General features: G+C 32.7%; 3 protein-coding genes across 3 annotated transcripts; 1 reads left to right on the top strand and 2 right to left on the bottom strand.

Moving 5' to 3' along the window:
- The first annotated feature begins 59 nt into the window (after positions 1-59).
- LOC132730863 (uncharacterized) lies at positions 60-4,782 on the top strand. The gene is made up of 6 exons (XM_060716936.1): positions 60-426; positions 927-1,157; positions 2,238-2,464; positions 3,196-3,344; positions 3,973-4,083; positions 4,549-4,782. The coding sequence occupies exons 1-6, from the start codon at positions 117-119 to the stop codon at positions 4,775-4,777; spliced, it is 1,257 nt and encodes a 418-aa protein (XP_060572919.1). The 5' UTR covers positions 60-116; the 3' UTR covers positions 4,778-4,782.
- Positions 4,783-8,301: 3,519 nt separating this feature from the next.
- Positions 8,302-11,338, bottom strand: LOC132730862 (protein mono-ADP-ribosyltransferase PARP11-like). Its single transcript, XM_060716935.1, has 3 exons — positions 11,208-11,338; positions 10,644-10,780; positions 8,302-9,260 (listed from the first exon to the last, which is right to left on the bottom strand). The coding sequence occupies exons 1-3, from the start codon at positions 11,210-11,212 to the stop codon at positions 8,986-8,988; spliced, it is 417 nt and encodes a 138-aa protein (XP_060572918.1). The 5' UTR covers positions 11,213-11,338; the 3' UTR covers positions 8,302-8,985.
- Positions 11,339-11,373: 35 nt separating this feature from the next.
- Positions 11,374-17,073, bottom strand: LOC132730861 (zinc finger CCCH-type antiviral protein 1-like). Its single transcript, XM_060716934.1, has 4 exons — positions 16,837-17,073; positions 12,680-12,851; positions 12,114-12,337; positions 11,374-11,833 (listed from the first exon to the last, which is right to left on the bottom strand). The coding sequence occupies exons 2-4, from the start codon at positions 12,848-12,850 to the stop codon at positions 11,650-11,652; spliced, it is 579 nt and encodes a 192-aa protein (XP_060572917.1). The 5' UTR covers position 12,851; positions 16,837-17,073; the 3' UTR covers positions 11,374-11,649.
- Between the last annotated feature and the right edge of the window lie 783 nt (positions 17,074-17,856).

The raw sequence follows: 17,856 nt of genomic DNA on the forward strand, positions 1-17,856 counted from the left end.
TTGTTTTTCTTATCTGTTGACCCTTTCTATTACTATTAAGCACATGGCTAAACAAAAGCAGACGACATTAATAAAATCTGTGTGTAAATTCACCGATATCGCACAATAATTTGATAATGGAATTTCGCATTTTAGTTTATTTGTGTTCTTTACTAATTTATTGTGTCAATTGTGTTAAAATAACGAGTTTAGGTTCATTTAAGATATCAGATCCCGCTTTCGTTACTTTATACGAGAATCCAAATGGGAAGGACCCAAAAGACAAATATGATTTCGTTATATCAACATTTAGTGCAATCCCTTTTGCTACCGACACAGTGGGCATTGTGAAAGGAATTGGACATTTTATGGATAATGTGCCAGGCATTAAACCGGAAACATTGACGACACAAGCCACGTGGCCAAACGAAGCGGCCGGCGTTCCAGGTATGCGTTTAATAGCACTCACTATATGTAGTATTGTATTGTATAATTCGAAAACTATATGTAAAACGTACTTCTGTAAACCAAATATTATATAAACAGAAGCACTGTATCATTTATTTGGAGCATATACACATTACATACAAACATGTTATTTAATGTTTGTTTGTTTGTTTGATTGGGATTTTACGCCACACCGACACAGAAAAGGTCATATGGCTACGTTCCAGCTTAACTGGTGTAGTATGACCTCAGGTGCTCATCAATGCATTATTACATTTTTCTACCAAGGGCACCAGAGTAGAACTAGAACCATCGATGTTCCATATGCTAGTTGGATAGCTTCCTCGCATGCAATCCAAAGTTCCTTTCGGGGTTCGAACCCACAGTGGTGAGGGGCAAGTAGTTTGAAGTCAACGACCTTAATTACCACTTGGCCGCGAACGGCCCTGTAATTTAATGCATATTCTGCTATTGTATCAACGCATTCATTTTATTTTCAGATGATGTTTTTGGAAAGCGTATGGTTATTGTCCCATATGGCTTCATCTTACCGTTCAAAACTAACGGTGGTTTGAAATTGATTGACGTATCTACCGAGCCACCGAGTGGTCCATATACAATCACAGATGATTCTACTGGGCAATGGTTCTATCACAGGACAAGGTGGCATGACATGGACGGTGACGGGGACCTCGACGCCGTGACTTGTCACGCGAGGGAACCAATTTTCGGTAGTGTAGCAGTTTATTTCTTGACATCACTTGTTTTCGAATATAACCATTTTGTAACTATTATAATATCCCCTGAATGCGTGGCTTATGCGTGGGAATTGGCATTAACTATATGACACGGGCCTTCATATACCAGTAGTGTGACGTGACGTCATATGTATCACACAAAATAAGCGTAAAGTCTTAAAAAATTACAAATATATTCTTCTTACAAATATGCCAGAATATTTTTTTAAAAAAATAGACTTGAACGTGTTTAAGAAAAATGCTCACGTTTAGCTCGTCTTTTTTTTTTTTAAAAAGGCTGATAAATTACGATTGCTACGTCGCATGAATTTTGTTTATATAGGAATAACTTAAACACTTTTAAAGGATCAACACGGAACTTGGAATACATGTACTTGCTTTTGTAGAAAATGCGCAGTCATTATTCTGAATGTTATATGACTGTTTCGATTAATGCCCAATTTGAATTTGTAATGTAACCAATTTTTGTTTGTTTGCTTATTAAGTAGAATTATGCCAAAACTGTCACAGGTATCAACATGAAACCTAGAGTTAATTTGCCTATTCTGTGCCGTACACAATCTGACACCATGCAATAGTAAAAGACACATGTCTGTACGATTAACCTAAAAACAAAATGTCATACTTGGTCAAAGTAAAATATATAAAATCATTCTTAAACTTCTTTGGCTATTGGTCTAATATTAAGCTCGATTACCGATTATTGACTTTTATTTTCACCGGTTTTTGGCTTAAAACCATCGTCGGATACCTACAGCCGAACCAGTAACATTTATCAGATTACATGTTATGTTACATGTTGATCAACCGTGGGTTTCCGATGATGGCTTAAAACCGGCTGAACTCGTTTTAACGGATAAACGTGATACCGCTATATAGAACATTGAGTTCCGGTTATTAAAATAAATAAAATTTGAAAATTTAATGCAATGATTTCCGTGAAAATCCAAGTCTTTAAACCTCGAAGGTCTCGGTGAATATCACACAAGCCAAACTTTGATATTATCTTAATCATCACATATTTCTCCTTTTAAAAGAGTTGTTTAAACGTAGGTTCGAAGGCAAGTGAACTTCTATGGTTGGAGAATCCTAACGGTGACGTCACGTTCGCATGGAAAACTCACGTTCTCAGTGAAGGACCCGATATTTTCTTTGAATATACCACATTGAATACTACAGACGGTCCTGTAGAGTGTATTGTTACAGCTCAGTTTTTCACGAAAGCGCTAGGAATTTACTGGACAACAAATAGTAAAGGTCTTTGGACGAATACATCAGAGGTAATATTTTTTTTCTACCACGGTGGAAGTGGAAGAAGGTTATTCGTTTAACAAGAAAGACAACACTGAATCTATTTGAGAGTATAGAATGAAAACGACACAACGTAATTTGTACAAACATGTTGAAAAAACGCACAGATACTTGGGGTTTGGAGCTCAAAACGCCTTTTAAATCCAAATAAAATGCATATTTGTCAATCCCAGCACATGTACTGATCATATATATCCAAAAAACTTAATATAAGCCGTTTTGAAAAAATTTCATATTTCAACATCTATAATAATACACAAGATAAAAATGTTCGCCGGAAAAATTCCGCACCCCTACCGTCATAATCACCATGTATTTTATTCCATTTCCACATAATCCTTTGGTCCATCGACACAGAAGATATAATTCTTCACGATGATGGTCAATTTTAAACTTCAACGGTAATATAAACAAAGCAACAGCCGAAACAAACATCAATTTTATCGCCGTTTTTTTCCAACTACAAAATCTTTCGATAAATTCAATGGACCAAACGGCTATGAACGAAGCTATACGATTATGTGGTTCCCAAACTTAAAAGCGCTGCGCATTTTGCACACGGCAAAGCTGGGGCCACAAAATCGGATTGCTTCGGTCATAGCCGACTGGCACGTTTGAATTTATCGAAAGATAATGTCATTGAAGGAAAACGGCGATAATATTGATGTGAAATCTTATATAGTTTTTCTCCAATTTTCAGGTTAAAAGTAGAATTATTGATGCCACAATTGGTGCTGTATTCGAAGTTAAACTTGATGACGTCAATAATGACGGCAGAATGGATTTACTCGTCACCAATAATGGAAACAATGGATCGGTGTTTGTTTACGAAATACCAGACGATTTTAGGTAACAGTTCTTTGCATTCAATGTATTAAAATACTGCACGCATAATCGTGACGCCAATCTGCTTAATTTATAAAGAATCTTATAGCACTGCACCTTTATAACGTCGTTTTTCATTGGATAATCGTGACGTTTTTATAATCTATATACACGACTGCAGTCGATTTAAGAAATCATTTCATTTTTTATCTCTAATAAAAGAAGTTTACAGTATTTTAAATTCGTGGCAGGTTATTTGACCGTAGATGAACGATTATTTGCAAAAAACCATTATCAAATTGCTTGGGTTATATATATACAAATATCCGTTTATATAGGGTCATATAACCGGTAAAATGTTTTATAATATTAACTGAAAATAAAATTTGTCAAAAAGCTTAATACCGGATTTAAAGGCCCATAAATTACCTTTTGATTTTGCATACTAGTATATTCTTTCATTAAGTACATGTACAGTGTATACTAGTATATACTAGTAACCCAATGCATTTCACTCTCCCCAATCGTTTATACGAATGTTTAAAAATGTTAATGTACACATATATAGCCTAGTATGACTCTCCGCAAAAATATAAATTAACCACCTTCAATCTTTATCTGACTTAATTATTTCAACATTGTGATGTTTTAGAACTGGCCAGTTTAAACGTCACGTGATATCTACAGGCTATGTCCCTATAAGCACGGGTAATGGCAAGGGCGCTCCAGGTTCGTCATTCACAGCACGGATTTCCAATAATACGTATGTTATTTCATTAATACACTTGATTTAATAATCAATAACTGGTGATTTATATGTAATATTTATTATTGATTAAAAGCAGAATCATATATTATCGTTGAATAATATAAACCACATCCCGTTTAGTAAGATAAGCTATAAACAGTTGATTTATATATGCATCTAATAGTTTTATTTTAACTTGATTCGTGTCAATTAATTTGACCGTTACTTTATATTGATCATTACACTTTGATTTATATAAATTCCGTTGATTTATATAAAGTTATACTTATTGTTTACCGATGATTATTATCAAAATAGCTGATGCTTTTCACCGTTCTTAACATAGATTTATAGAGTTTACCTTGATTAACCGTTGATTTATATTTACTATTAATTTTGATTAATTTTGGGTCATCACTGTTGACTTTTAAGAATTGTAAGACTCGTTGATTCATATTAATCATTTTTCGTTGATTACAGTAAACCAATAATCATTGTATCCGGTGACGATAACGGCGGTGCCTACATTTTGACAGCAAACAGTGAAAATAAGAACGATTGGACATATACGCAAACCACAGTTGTAACGACTGGCGGCGAAACTGTCGGACAGCTGGCATGTGCCGACGTGGACGGCGATGGAATGCTAGAGCTTTTTGTACCTTCCTACAGTACATCTGTAACGGACGTTTATAGACTAGAAATGTAGCTTTTGATGTTCTGTGTATATTTACAATTATTGCATTAACTAAATACAAAACAATTGTTTTATCAATAAAAAGTATACAATTATCTATGTTTTTTAGGCAATATTTACGCTAATATGGAATTGATGAAATTTCAAAGTAATTGTTTGCTCACTTGAAACGCCTAAAGCATCGCACTGATGAATTCACTCGAAGGTGTCCCGGGGTTAGAGACTCTTGAAATGTATTTGCATTCGTTTCATTGTTTGTTTACTTGGATGCAACGGCGACACAGACACTTTACTTGTCATACCGAACCGAACACGACAATAAGTAGGTCTAAAACTGTTGATACAAGTGAATAAGTTTATACTTAATACAAATTCACTTCCTTGCAGTAATCGATCAGGGTTATACATACAATTGAGACAAAAACTTCTCTAAGTGAATTGACTCGATAAAATTTATAACAAACATGTGTAAAATCATAGCATTCAAGAAGAAATTGTTTGAAACTAAAAGACTCATTGCAAGCTATACAAAATGGATATTCGTCTCTTGTCGTGTAACTCTAGTATGTCAAATTATACATCTTAGAACAACAACATCACCATGACGGTTGAGGAGACAGAGAGATGGTGAACTATCAAAACAAGCACATAACAAGGGTTGATATCATGAAGTTTGTTAAATTCAGCTTTTTCCTAGTTTGATTTCCGTTCAGATTGAGAGGTTAAAATCAATCAGTGTTTGTTAGCTTGAGAATTTGAAGGTTCTTTAGCCAAAGCATCTACTTTTTGCATTTCCTTGTATTCTTACATCGCTTCGGATTCAACATGATTTGACTGACTAAGTTTTCAAAATATCATAAAATCGCAAAAGAAGTTTCTTAATCATTATATTTAAAACATATAAGCAAATAGTAATCTTATGTTGTGAGCTGTTGACTAAGTTTATTCTTATACATTATCTAAAGGTTCACCTAAGTTAATTTGTAGGTATATATTTATGTTGTTGTTTATGATGATGATGATGATGACCGCCTCACCTCCTAAAGCTAATAGATTCATAGACTCCAATTATGCAAACCCATTTAGTCGACTCTTCGGATCATGCAGGGATAAACGGCTGCTGCAATTATGGTTCTTCAAGCCTTATCAGCAACCCCTTAACCACAATGGGGAAACATAAAAGTAAACACTATTACATTATTTATACACTTTAGTAATTACTTTGGTTTGTTGAAACCGAAATTACAAAATGAAAAAATGATGACATTAATTCGGATTTGATTAGAATTTTTATCAGTGGGCGTTTCCAAATTGATAATGATTGTCAGACAAATTTTCAATCATAATTTCATCAAAATAAAGAAAAAACAATTTATTTGTCAAGAACAAAGCACTTTATATATCCAACACCTTTGTACCGTTCCTCACCTTCATCTCTTTAGCTAGCATATCAGCATGAAGGTCCGCAGGGCAAGAAGTTCGATTAAAACATTTTCTCTGCCATCTGTTGTTTGTTTATTTTGCTGCTGCTGTTGTTGTTGATGATGATGTTTTTTTGGGGGCTGTTGTTGTTTGTTTTATGTTGTTTTTTTTTTCACCAACACCCTGCCATTTTCCACGACGTACACGTTACAATGGGAAGAGCTCCATGATTTTTATCTGATATTCATGAAAAAGACAATCGATATGCAAAAAGTCCAAGTACGACTTTGAACTAAATAGCGAAGAAAAATTCAAATAAATTGTTCGATATTTAAGTCCATTCTACATTGTAAACATATTCACGTCACAATACATTGTCGTCGGAAATAGTAATTACTATTTAAGGTAGAGTTTAGTTTTCTATCTTTAACTGTTCCAATATTGATAGACAAGTTTGTATGAGGCTCCATTATGAAATATCATCGAACTGTTAAATGGAATTCCTGTCAATGTACATGCATTAATTCTTCATACTTCTCTAAAGCATTCCTGTGTTAATAGCACTGTAGACACCCTGCAGATAGGTTAAATGCGTGGTCTAGCAAGGATCGTGGGTTCGTGAGTGCGACACTTACTTGCGGAGAACAGGGACCGTATTCACAACTGATCTTTAGTTTTTTAAAGACGTAAGTTGAAAAGTTCGTACTGGTTCGTACTGGTTTTCAAGTATTACTTCGAAACCTTTGATAGTTTTCAAAATCATTCCATTAAACTATATTATGTTTATATCTGACATTTAAAAAAACTGATAATTTCTATACAATCTTTTTCTAAATGTAAAATAAACCTCTTTTGAATGCACACAGAAAAAATATGTAACGTTTTAAAGTCTACACTGCAGGCAATCACAGTATTATTTCATAGTGTCACTGAAAATCAGGGAGTTTAGAATAGACTCAATTAACTTGAAAAGTAATATGAAATGCAGCTTCCCAAACATAGTGTATACATTCACCTACTGAAATAATACAAATTTAGGATGAATTTACTAGATCTTAATAAATGTCTGCTATAAAATTATTTTAACCAAAGATGAGCGTAGTATATCCTTAAATAGGCCTTTAGACAAATGTTTAAAAGGGACATAACTCTAAGCATATAGCTTTTACAATAATTACCCTTGCCTTAAAACTGCGTCTCTTCATGCTAAAGTATTTCAAGTGTCCAATTAAACCTAAAAAAAAACGTAGTTTTTATTTTTTAAAAGTTTTTAATTTTTGGTGTCCTGTTGAAGATTATAAAGAAGATACTCACTCGCTACATAGCTGACCCATCTTTTTTATCCTTTGCGTTTGGGCAGTAAGTATAGTTAAAAAGATTTTTTTTTTATGGAAGTCAACCACTTTTTTACATTTTTCTACCTTTATGGCAACAATTTGAATATAAGCATCTAACATGTTCCCCATCACGTATAACACATACAACCTATTTCTACAGAATAACAAATTCATTGCTGACACACAATGTGCCTTTTGAAATGGCTACATAAAAGAAATTGTTCACGTCAACAACGACGGCGACGAAGCAGTCTTAACAGACGAGCTAAAAAGAGCATTTTCATTCCTTACAATTACATCTATTTCACATTTTTTAGTTAAAGTTACGTTTTGAGAACATGTTAATAATATTAATAATTATGCGAAGAATATGTTTTTATAGAATGTACCAAATGATAGAACAATCTCGGACACAAAAGGGTGAATTTAATAGCATTGTGTCTCGGATGACGGATCCATGGTAATCATGGTCCTCTTGTTAAAATATACATTTGTTTGTTTGTTTGTTTGATTTGTAGAAAATATGTTGAGTACGATTATATTAGTTTCATAGTTAAAAATGAGCTACAAAATGCACACCTGATGGGAGGATGTTATATCAAAAAGATAATGGGTAAGAGTTTCAGAGATTAACACGCAGACCTCAGAGGAAGGGTACATGGATCATCTTCAGCTTCCCAACTTTACGTCTTTTTGATGATCCGTTAATCTAAACACACATGCATTTCTTGCTTTTTATAAGACAAAAGAAGAACACCTCCTGTATGAATGTCAGCTTTATTGGTTACATATTTCATACTACAATTAAAATAACAATTACTGTATGTTAACTGTTGGTGTAAGGGAGGTTGAAAACATTCACTTGAAAATTTAACGACTAAAACACGCATTTATCAAGCAAAAAGGAAGAAAAATACTCATGGTATGCTGAGATTAAATTCTTTTATTATATAGCATATTCTACACATTATTGAAACAACAATACAAATGTCTGCGCGAATGACTGTATGGATGAGCTAACGAAAACGTACATCTAAGATTACTTTGACGACTTCAAAAACGCCGTTTGAGATATCTCATAAAAGAAGGTTCATTGTATTTATCCTTTTGTTATTTATGTTTTGTTTGTGGTTAATACTGAAAGTACACTGATTAGTAAGATTTCACACAAGCGCAAAATGCACTGCACATATAATTTCTTTTGTTTTTAAATAATTAATTTTTAAAAACATAAAAAACGAAAACAATGTTTTTGACAAATAAAAGAAACACACTGACGGTTACAAAAGATAAAAGAAGAAAAAAATCAACTCAGTAAATCATTAACATAAAAAAACAACATATAAATATATACAGTTCTTAAACATAAACCGTTTGAACAGTTTTAAGTCCTTTTTTCAAAAAAGGCAATATTGATCCATCCGAAAATGAAAAGATTACATCTCAAAACAAAGTATTACTTCATTCTGTATATCGAATCAGGAATTCTGGATATGTCTGGTTGTTGTCAAATATCACGAAGATCGATGGATTCAACACGTTATCTACACATGAGTCGTAGAGGTCGCTGGTTGGATCTGATGCGTCTTTATGTGGAGGGCGACAATAAGAAGAGTTTCCGCATACGTATTCTCCTGGCAAAATTTTTGCAACAAACATGGATTTTTCCGCACCACACTCAGCATAGCTATCAGAGTAGCTTGAATAAGTCGCAAAATAGCAGCCTTTTCCGTATACTGTATTAAAAAAAATACGAAGCTTAAAGAGAGACACAGGCAAAATTTTCATTTCTTCTTTTTGAATTTTTATTCCCTTTTCTGTAAATGTCCTCAAAATAAATACACTAGGCAGTCAAAGGAACAAAACTTTTCTCCTGATAAAGAATAAAATGGTGGTTTCCTAGCTTGACCCACGTGGGTCAGCTTAGAGCGTTAGAATTCACAATATTTGACACAGTGAACCTGAGCTCTAGAAACGTTAAACAACATGTCATATAAATGACTTAGACTTGTTTCAGTCATACACTATCCATAAAACCAGTTATTGTAACTTCCAGGGTTTGTTCAAGTCACATGACATGTTTTAAAACTCTTTGCCGACTGTGTCGGCGTCTAAATTTCGTTCAACATAATGTAGATATATTTACGCTTCAAACTCAAAATATATAGAATTTGTACGGAAATTCAAGCTGTGAATTTTAAAAAATGCGTGATTTGAGAACATTAGATCATTTTAATATTTTTATCATTATTTTGCCTTAGAATCTCTTTAAACATTTTCAAATGTGCCTCGATATCATGTAAAATTTTATAGTGATTTAATTATATCGCCATTATGAAAAATACGCTGGAAAACATTCCAGTAACGAAAGACTGGTGGGGACATTTCAATTTCATGAATTCCCGATTTCATGTTCGTGATATTACAATTTAAACTTCGTGAATTTACATTTTAACATACGAAATTCACGATTTCAAATTTATAAATTCAATATTTTAACTTCACAAATTCACGATTTTAAAGGAATTCACAATTTCAGCTTTAAGATTTCAGCTAGGCGAATTCATGCTTTAAACTTCACGATTTCGGCTTCGTGAATAACAATTTTAACTTCCCGAAATCACAATTCCAAATATATGAATTAAACTACATGAAATCATGTATTGAATGTTACAATAAAGCAATGACATATACTTTATTAAATTATTAATGGCGAAATAAGTAATGTTGCAGTTGGATTCTCATTATATTTCAGCATTGATAGAAAGTAAATAAGATGCTTGACTTTTCACTTTAAACGTTGCTTTAAATGTAGAAGCATTTTTCTGTTAACTAAAAGATGCATGTTTTAACCATCAAAGAAATTTGAAGAAAACAGACAGCTTAAAAAGCTCGATAGATTTTGACCCTTTTCTAGTCGTGATAATAAACAGCATTTAAAAAAATCATTTTTTCTATGTAAAAATATATTGAAGTAAGTGATCCTTAGGGAGCATTAAAAGACGTCTCTTAATCAGAATGAATAAGAGGATACCACTGCTGACAGAATTATTTTTATATTTTTTCCACACTGTCGTTTGTCTTATGATAAGGAGCAGTTTGAATAGTTATACATTTACCTGTTGTCTGATCATTGAGCCTGGAGTCAAACCCTTGCTTACAAATAGCAGGTATATTTTTGTTCATTGTGTCATGGAATACTCTTTTTTCTCCGAGTTGTCCTTCATTTTTCTTTTTCAACATTTTGGATTTCTTCCTTTAATATAGTAAATGCAGATGTACTTTTACATATCATGATGTAATATATTTAAGATTTTTATTTATTTTAAACCAGTAATTTAATTAAACATGTTTACCTCATTGATAAGTATGGATAATTATACTCATAATAGACGTCTTTGATTTCGATCATAATTTGGTTAACATTTAAAGAGTAATTGCTTACATATCGCTTCTAAAGATTACCAATATATCCGAAATTGAAAATTTTATGTTTGCAATTAAAATGAATTTTTAAAAACTGCAAGGTATGTTAATTTAAAGTCAAATATCACTCCATGAGTAGAACACCTCTTACATACACTCAAACTAACAAAACATTCGTTTTGAACTACAGAACGAAGTTTGACGTTTTAATTTGATAGGAAGATATGACCATGGTTACATCTTAAATAATAACCTACATCATATAGTTCTCCCACAAATCACCATTTTCTATCCTGTCTATTGACGTAATATCAACGTTCTGCTGACTTTGAAGGAACAATGATTTTATTTCTCCGTACTCTGGGTCTGATTCATTCACCTGTAACGAGATAAATGGTCAAATATTTAATTCATAAATGTATGTAACTATATGTCATATGATTTAAGATAATATTTGATTTTGTACATCGTATCTAAGGTGCTAATCGAGACATGAATGGACGAGTTCGTGTCTTTACCAAGTTGATTCCAATGAATAAACAATGATACTTCTGATAAGGCATACAAAATGTCACAATATGCATGACAGCTTTCAGCATAAGTTTTTAACAGCAATTGAAATACTTCACCCTCCCAATCATCAAGGGATAAGCATAAGTTGCACGTAGACTTACAATAAATTATAAAATACTGGTACTCCTATACTGTTGTTATCACTAAATGACTTGTAACTAGAACTTTAAAATGTGAAACCCCCAGAAAAATACTTCCCGTTACAATCACAATATGTTCCGAAAGATCTTTCCACTTTGGTATGCTCCAATTTGCCGGTGCCTGAATTCCATTACTCATTGCATTGTCTGCATTTGGTAATATTCTCAGACTTTAGAACAGAAAAATTATAATTCTAAAAATACTATCATACATTAAAAACAATAAAAACATTGAAAGGTACATAAAATTCACGGGTCAAACTATTAAAGCTAATTATTCATATCAAAGAGTTTTACAGTACTGAAAATTTGACTTGATAGATTTTTGCATTTATATGACTAAATTGTAATGTTAAACTTAAGATAAAATTAAAGGCAATAGCTTCCCATTTGATAGTATTCATTCTCTATTTGAAAGAGGGTACATAAAATGGCGCAATTGGAACTTACCGGTTCAATTCAAAATCAAGCTTGTTGGTGAATTCTGGCCGTCTGCATAATTCCCTTGTGGTACCATATTTAGAATTTCGCTGTATCATATCGTGAAAATTGACGATGTAGTCAAATGAATGTGTCCCTGTTGTCTTAAAGTTTGTTTCGCCAGTTGGGTCGGCAACAAAAGCTTCTTCCAATTCAGCGCTTTTAATTCCAGCCTTACACCCTTCATAGTTATCCTATTATATACATAAACAGACAAAATAAAGATAAACATTGGAGAGCAATGTATACGGAAGGGAATAGCATATGAGAGTAATGAGAAACGTCAGCTTTGAATCAATCTAATTTAAATCTATATTTTGTAAATGTAAGCACGGCTTTGACAAACGTAAGTTAAGTTATAATAACTCATTATACCATAAATATGATCATTAATATAGATATATAAACTTATGTTCAAATGTGTTTTTCGGACAGTCATATAGACAGTCATATATATCATTATGATACATTTATAAGAATTTATTATATATCTGCAATCTAAAACTTAATTGCATAATACTGTATATATGTATTACCAAATCTCCAAACTTTATCCACTCCTCTTTAGGGTTTTTCCAATACCACAACCATTTTGTTCTCCATGTTTGGTTGCCATGATTTACTGATGACGGGGTTGACAGTCTTTCTATTTCAAACTGGCTGTCTTCATTACCTTGGCCACTCATGCTGTTAAAATCTATGGTCATTCTACAAATGAAATAGACTTCGTTGAACAATATGACATGCACCTTGATTTAAAGGGAGAGACAGGCAAAATTTTCATTTCCTCGTTTTGATTTTTTCATTCATTATTCTGTAAATGTCCTCAAAATGAATACACTAGGCAGTCCCAGGAACAAAACTTTTCTTCTTAGTTATACAATGGTAGGATACTACGTCATCGCGCACCTGCTGAATGCTTCCACTTGGACCATTTTTTCGTCGATTCGAAGGTAAAATACAATTTTGTTATAAGAAAACGTAAGAGTATTAAAAAATTATTTAGCGCACCAAAGAATGGCTATAGTACTTGAGATAATTGTAAAAACAGTTTATAGATTCATTGCATGGTTTAAGCCTGAAAACGGGATAAGTGTTTTTCTCTGAATGCTTCCACTCGGACTTTTCCCGAAACATATAATAAATAAGGTTGAAACCTTCTTAAAAGTTATATTTAACGAACCGGAATATAAACCGAGTCATGTTTATCTATTTTTCTAGATTAGATTCAAATATTTCTATTCAAAAGTCAGTTTTTTTAAGTTTTATTTTATAAAAATAGAAAATGCTCCCACTTGGACTCGATTTCAGAGATGCTCCCACTCGGACCCAAATATATACATTTTGAAAGCACATTGATGTGCAAAGCTTTTATGGACTATTCTTACAATTTTTAAACCATTTTGTCTATAACTGTGTTGACGACATTCACTTTTACCTTCTTTTTACAGACATCACTTCTTACGTTGTTGGGCAGGACCTGGTGCCATGGCAAAGTTTCAACTGACAGGATCACTTTAATTACAAAAAGGTGCACTTGGCTTGTGTTGGATCCGAAGGGGTGATTCAAAATTATTGCCAACAACACAGATAGGACTATAAGACTTTAAATGGACAGTTTGGATCTCAAGAATTAAGTTTTTTTGAGATGTTAAAACAATGGTGGTGCTTTATAAAGAAGTCATTATACATTGTACCATACTGGATTAAGATTCTGTTGGACTCGTACACATATTAGAGGCCTGTATTTATTCAATAATTGCTGACTTTAATATCTTGTAAATAATTTAAATCCCAATGATTTGCGTGTTTGTTTAACTTGTGATTTAGATTTTATAACAACAAAATGGTACGTTTATGAACATAAAGAAGTCAATATCTATCGGTTGATTTGAATAGTTTATTAAAGAACAACATGTGAATCATTTTTGTCATGAACTGGTTAAAAAGTCAATGTACTGCATGGCATATAAAGCATGCATCACACTTATTGACAACTTTGACATTTTTAAGTATGAAAGTTATCATATGTACGTATTTTTACCTAAAATAACAAAATTAAATAAATAAGAAAACAAAGATCACAGTTATTTCTTTATCACAGTCTTTACCATATCTTGGTAATATTACAATTGAAATTTTATATATATGTACATAATTTTGCTCCTAAAACAATTTTCAAACATTAAGGAATATGTGAAATACGTACTGCAAATGCCTGTCCACATTATATGTAATCATTAAAATATACATGTATGCACAGACACTTGGGGTTTGGAGCTCAAAACGCCTTTAAAATCCAAATAAAATGCATATTTGTCAATCCCAGCATATGTACTGATCATATATATATATATATATATATATATAAAACTTAATATAAGCCGTTTTGAAAAAAAATACATATTTCAACATCTATAATAATTATAGATGTTGAAATATGTATTTTTTTCAGAACGGCTTATATTAAGTTTTTTTGATATATATGATCAGTACATATGCTGGGATTGACAAATATGCATTTTATTTGGATTTTAACGGCGTTTTGAGCTCCAAACCCCAAGTGTCTGTGCATGTATGCATTCATTTCTTATTTAAGAATTCAACTTACACTTAAAAGAAAATATATTTCTAATTACCTCCCTTTATGAAATATTAATTCGGTATTATCAATATAAATAATGCTTTTTGGAACATACAATATTGATAAATCTTCATTAGGGCATTATATTTATAAAACCAAAGTTGATTTCAGGATATTTAAAAGACATTAAAATAATAACAATCATACAAGGAGGAATCACAGACAATAAAATCCCCCGCCAAAAAGGAGGAAATACATTTCATAGGGGAAGTTACCCTTACATACATATAAAAATCCAAGTAATGACACTCGTAAAAATTGATGAAAAGTTATAGCCTAGAAATAAATAAATCATGACAAAATAACACTCCCATGAAAAAAACAACATAAAACAACAAAGAAGCATTAAGTAAACACTTCTTGGCCTTATGCTCTGCTATTCACTTCTATCTGCACTGTTCCAGTTTTGTTTTCTTAAATTAAAAACAGCATACGGAAGTTTTGTTCAATATAAAGTTTCAAGTTTATATCTCAAATACCTTTAGATGTATGGTCCTTGCAAACTAATCATAGTGTGAATACAAAGGGGAATAACTCCAAAACTGGAGAGTTGTCATTCTTGTTTGTGGTATATCTATCCTTCAGTTTCAGATAAATTGATCCTTTTTGATACATTGTCCAATGATTTACGCAAAAACTGAACAAAAGACAATTACTTCAAAGAGCTACAATTCTTGTGTTTTCTAGAGTATTCCTCCTCACTGAGATATATCAACAGTTGGTATCTAAAATATTTGCTCCAGCTATGCCGTGCCAAGATGTCCTACCATGTGCTTCCTTACGTCGCAATGTGGTTTATACCTTTTCCCATACTGGTCACAAACACAAATACTTTCTGCAAAACAAAACGTTATTATATTTTTAAAATGTATAATCAATATGTTTCTTATTTCAGCGAGTCTATTTAACGAGGAATTGTTTCAACATAACTTTTTTTCTTACTTTTAGGCCGATAACTGATCCTCTAAGAAGACAAATTTACGAGACTGTTATGATAAAATATGTCACAATTTAGTGATCTAAATATTAGTATAGTACTTTAAAAATGCTGTTTCATTGAATTCTAATTGATAATATGAATATATGAACTTAAATATAAAGATAATTTGAAAAAATAATAAATTCTTACACAGCAATGTGCTTTCAAAATATGTGTACATTCAGGTCCGAGTGGGAGCATCTCTGAAGATGATCCGAGTGGGAGCATTTTCCATTTTTATAAAAGAATTAAGAAAAACTGATTTCTGAATGGAATATTTGAAACTAATCTAGAAAAATGGATAAACATGAACTCGGTTTATGTTCCGGTACGTAAAAAATAATTTTCAAGAAGGTTTTCAACCTTATTTCATATATGTTTCGGGAAAAGTCCGAGTGGGAGCATTCAGAGAAAAACACTTATCCCGTTTTCAGGCTTAAACCAGGCAATAGATCTATAAACTATTTTTACAATTATCTCAAGTACTATAGCCATTCTTTGGTGCGCTACATGATTTTTTAATATTCTTACGTTTTCTTACAATAAAATTGTATTATACCTTCGAATCGACAAAAAAATGGTCCAAGTGGGAGCATTCAGCAGGTGCGCGATGACGTAGTATCCTACCATTGTATAAAGACTAAAATGGTGGTTTCCTAACTTGACCCACGTGGGTCAGGTAAGACCGTTCATATTTCACAAAAGTTGTCACGTTGAATTCTGGAAACGGTACAAAGATACGAAAGACGGTACGAATGACTTAGATTTGTTTCAATCATACAATATCTACAATATCTGTAATTGTAACTTCCATGGTTATTTCAAGTCACATAACTTTTAAAATACTCGGTGATTCTGTCGGCGTCTAAATTTGATTCAACATATTTTGACATACCCAAATATATAGAAATTATACAGAATTTCATGTTGGGACTTTAAATTATGTCATTTTAGCGTGATTTGAGTACATAAGATAATTTTAATATTTTGTCATCAATTCACTGTGTATCCCTTTAAGCATGTAAGTGGACGATCAATGACGTGAAAAAGAATTGTATTTAAAACCTTACTCATGGTAAAAAACGATGTGGTTTTCATTGGTTGGGTCACCAAACGACCGTTCTATCTCGTTATTTTCATCCTCACTAAACACTGTCCAGTCCCCTGACCCTCTTTTTCTCCATCTCCACTGATACGGCAGATCACAATGTACATTCTGACAGTTGGAGCCCCAACTACATTTTCCACGCAAATAATAAGAGCATAACTCATCTGAAGAAATTCAATTTTCGTCATTTGCTTAACATAATTATAATTTTGTGCTTTGTTCAATTTTATATTGAATGTGTAAGGTGAATGTTATAATTTTGTGGCATACCTGACATATGTATTTTTCTTTCCAATAGGGATCTGAGTAAAATATAAATACAAGAGTAATGTTAAAAAAGAAAAAGTTGTCCGATATGGGGTTGGAACCCATGACTTTCAGTTCCAGAGCATTTAAACGTAATGTAAGCCTAATTAAAGTAGATGTAATGCATTACATGATAAAACCTCATGGGGCCGTCACACCATGACGTTCTCATCAGCGTTCTACGACGTTTTAAGAAACGTTGAAAGTCGCCCATGGTTGCTTGGATGGCGCCAAAAGAACGTTGTGTGAACGCCAGTGAACGTTAGTAATCGCCGGCGACCGGCGTAGAACGCTGGTAAGGAAAAAATGTTTCTCATTCAGACTAGCGCTCTTCAACGTTTAAATCTGAAACGCTGAAGAACGTTTAAAAACGTTCATGGAACATTTTACTAACTTTTGCCGAGCGTTGCACACGTACTGCTATCGTTAGTCAGTCGTTACTCAATCGCTACTTGGTTGTTACTTATGGTTTGCTTTGCAGTGAACGCCTCACTGGCGACTCACTGGCGAACTTTCAACGACTGCTGAACGGTCTTCAAGCGCACAAAACGTGTGATTAAAGGTAAATAAACGTCCTTTTGGCGTCCATTGAGCTTTATTTAAGCGTCATTTGACCGTTTCACGAACGTCTATGCATATTTGAAAAGCAAGGTTCATTTGATTTTGGGTTGTCGTA

This window comes from Ruditapes philippinarum, unplaced genomic scaffold (genome assembly GCF_026571515.1).
Source record: "Ruditapes philippinarum isolate M1 unplaced genomic scaffold, ASM2657151v2 ctg8838_1_1_1_1, whole genome shotgun sequence".
NCBI lineage: Eukaryota > Metazoa > Mollusca > Bivalvia > Venerida > Veneridae > Ruditapes > Ruditapes philippinarum.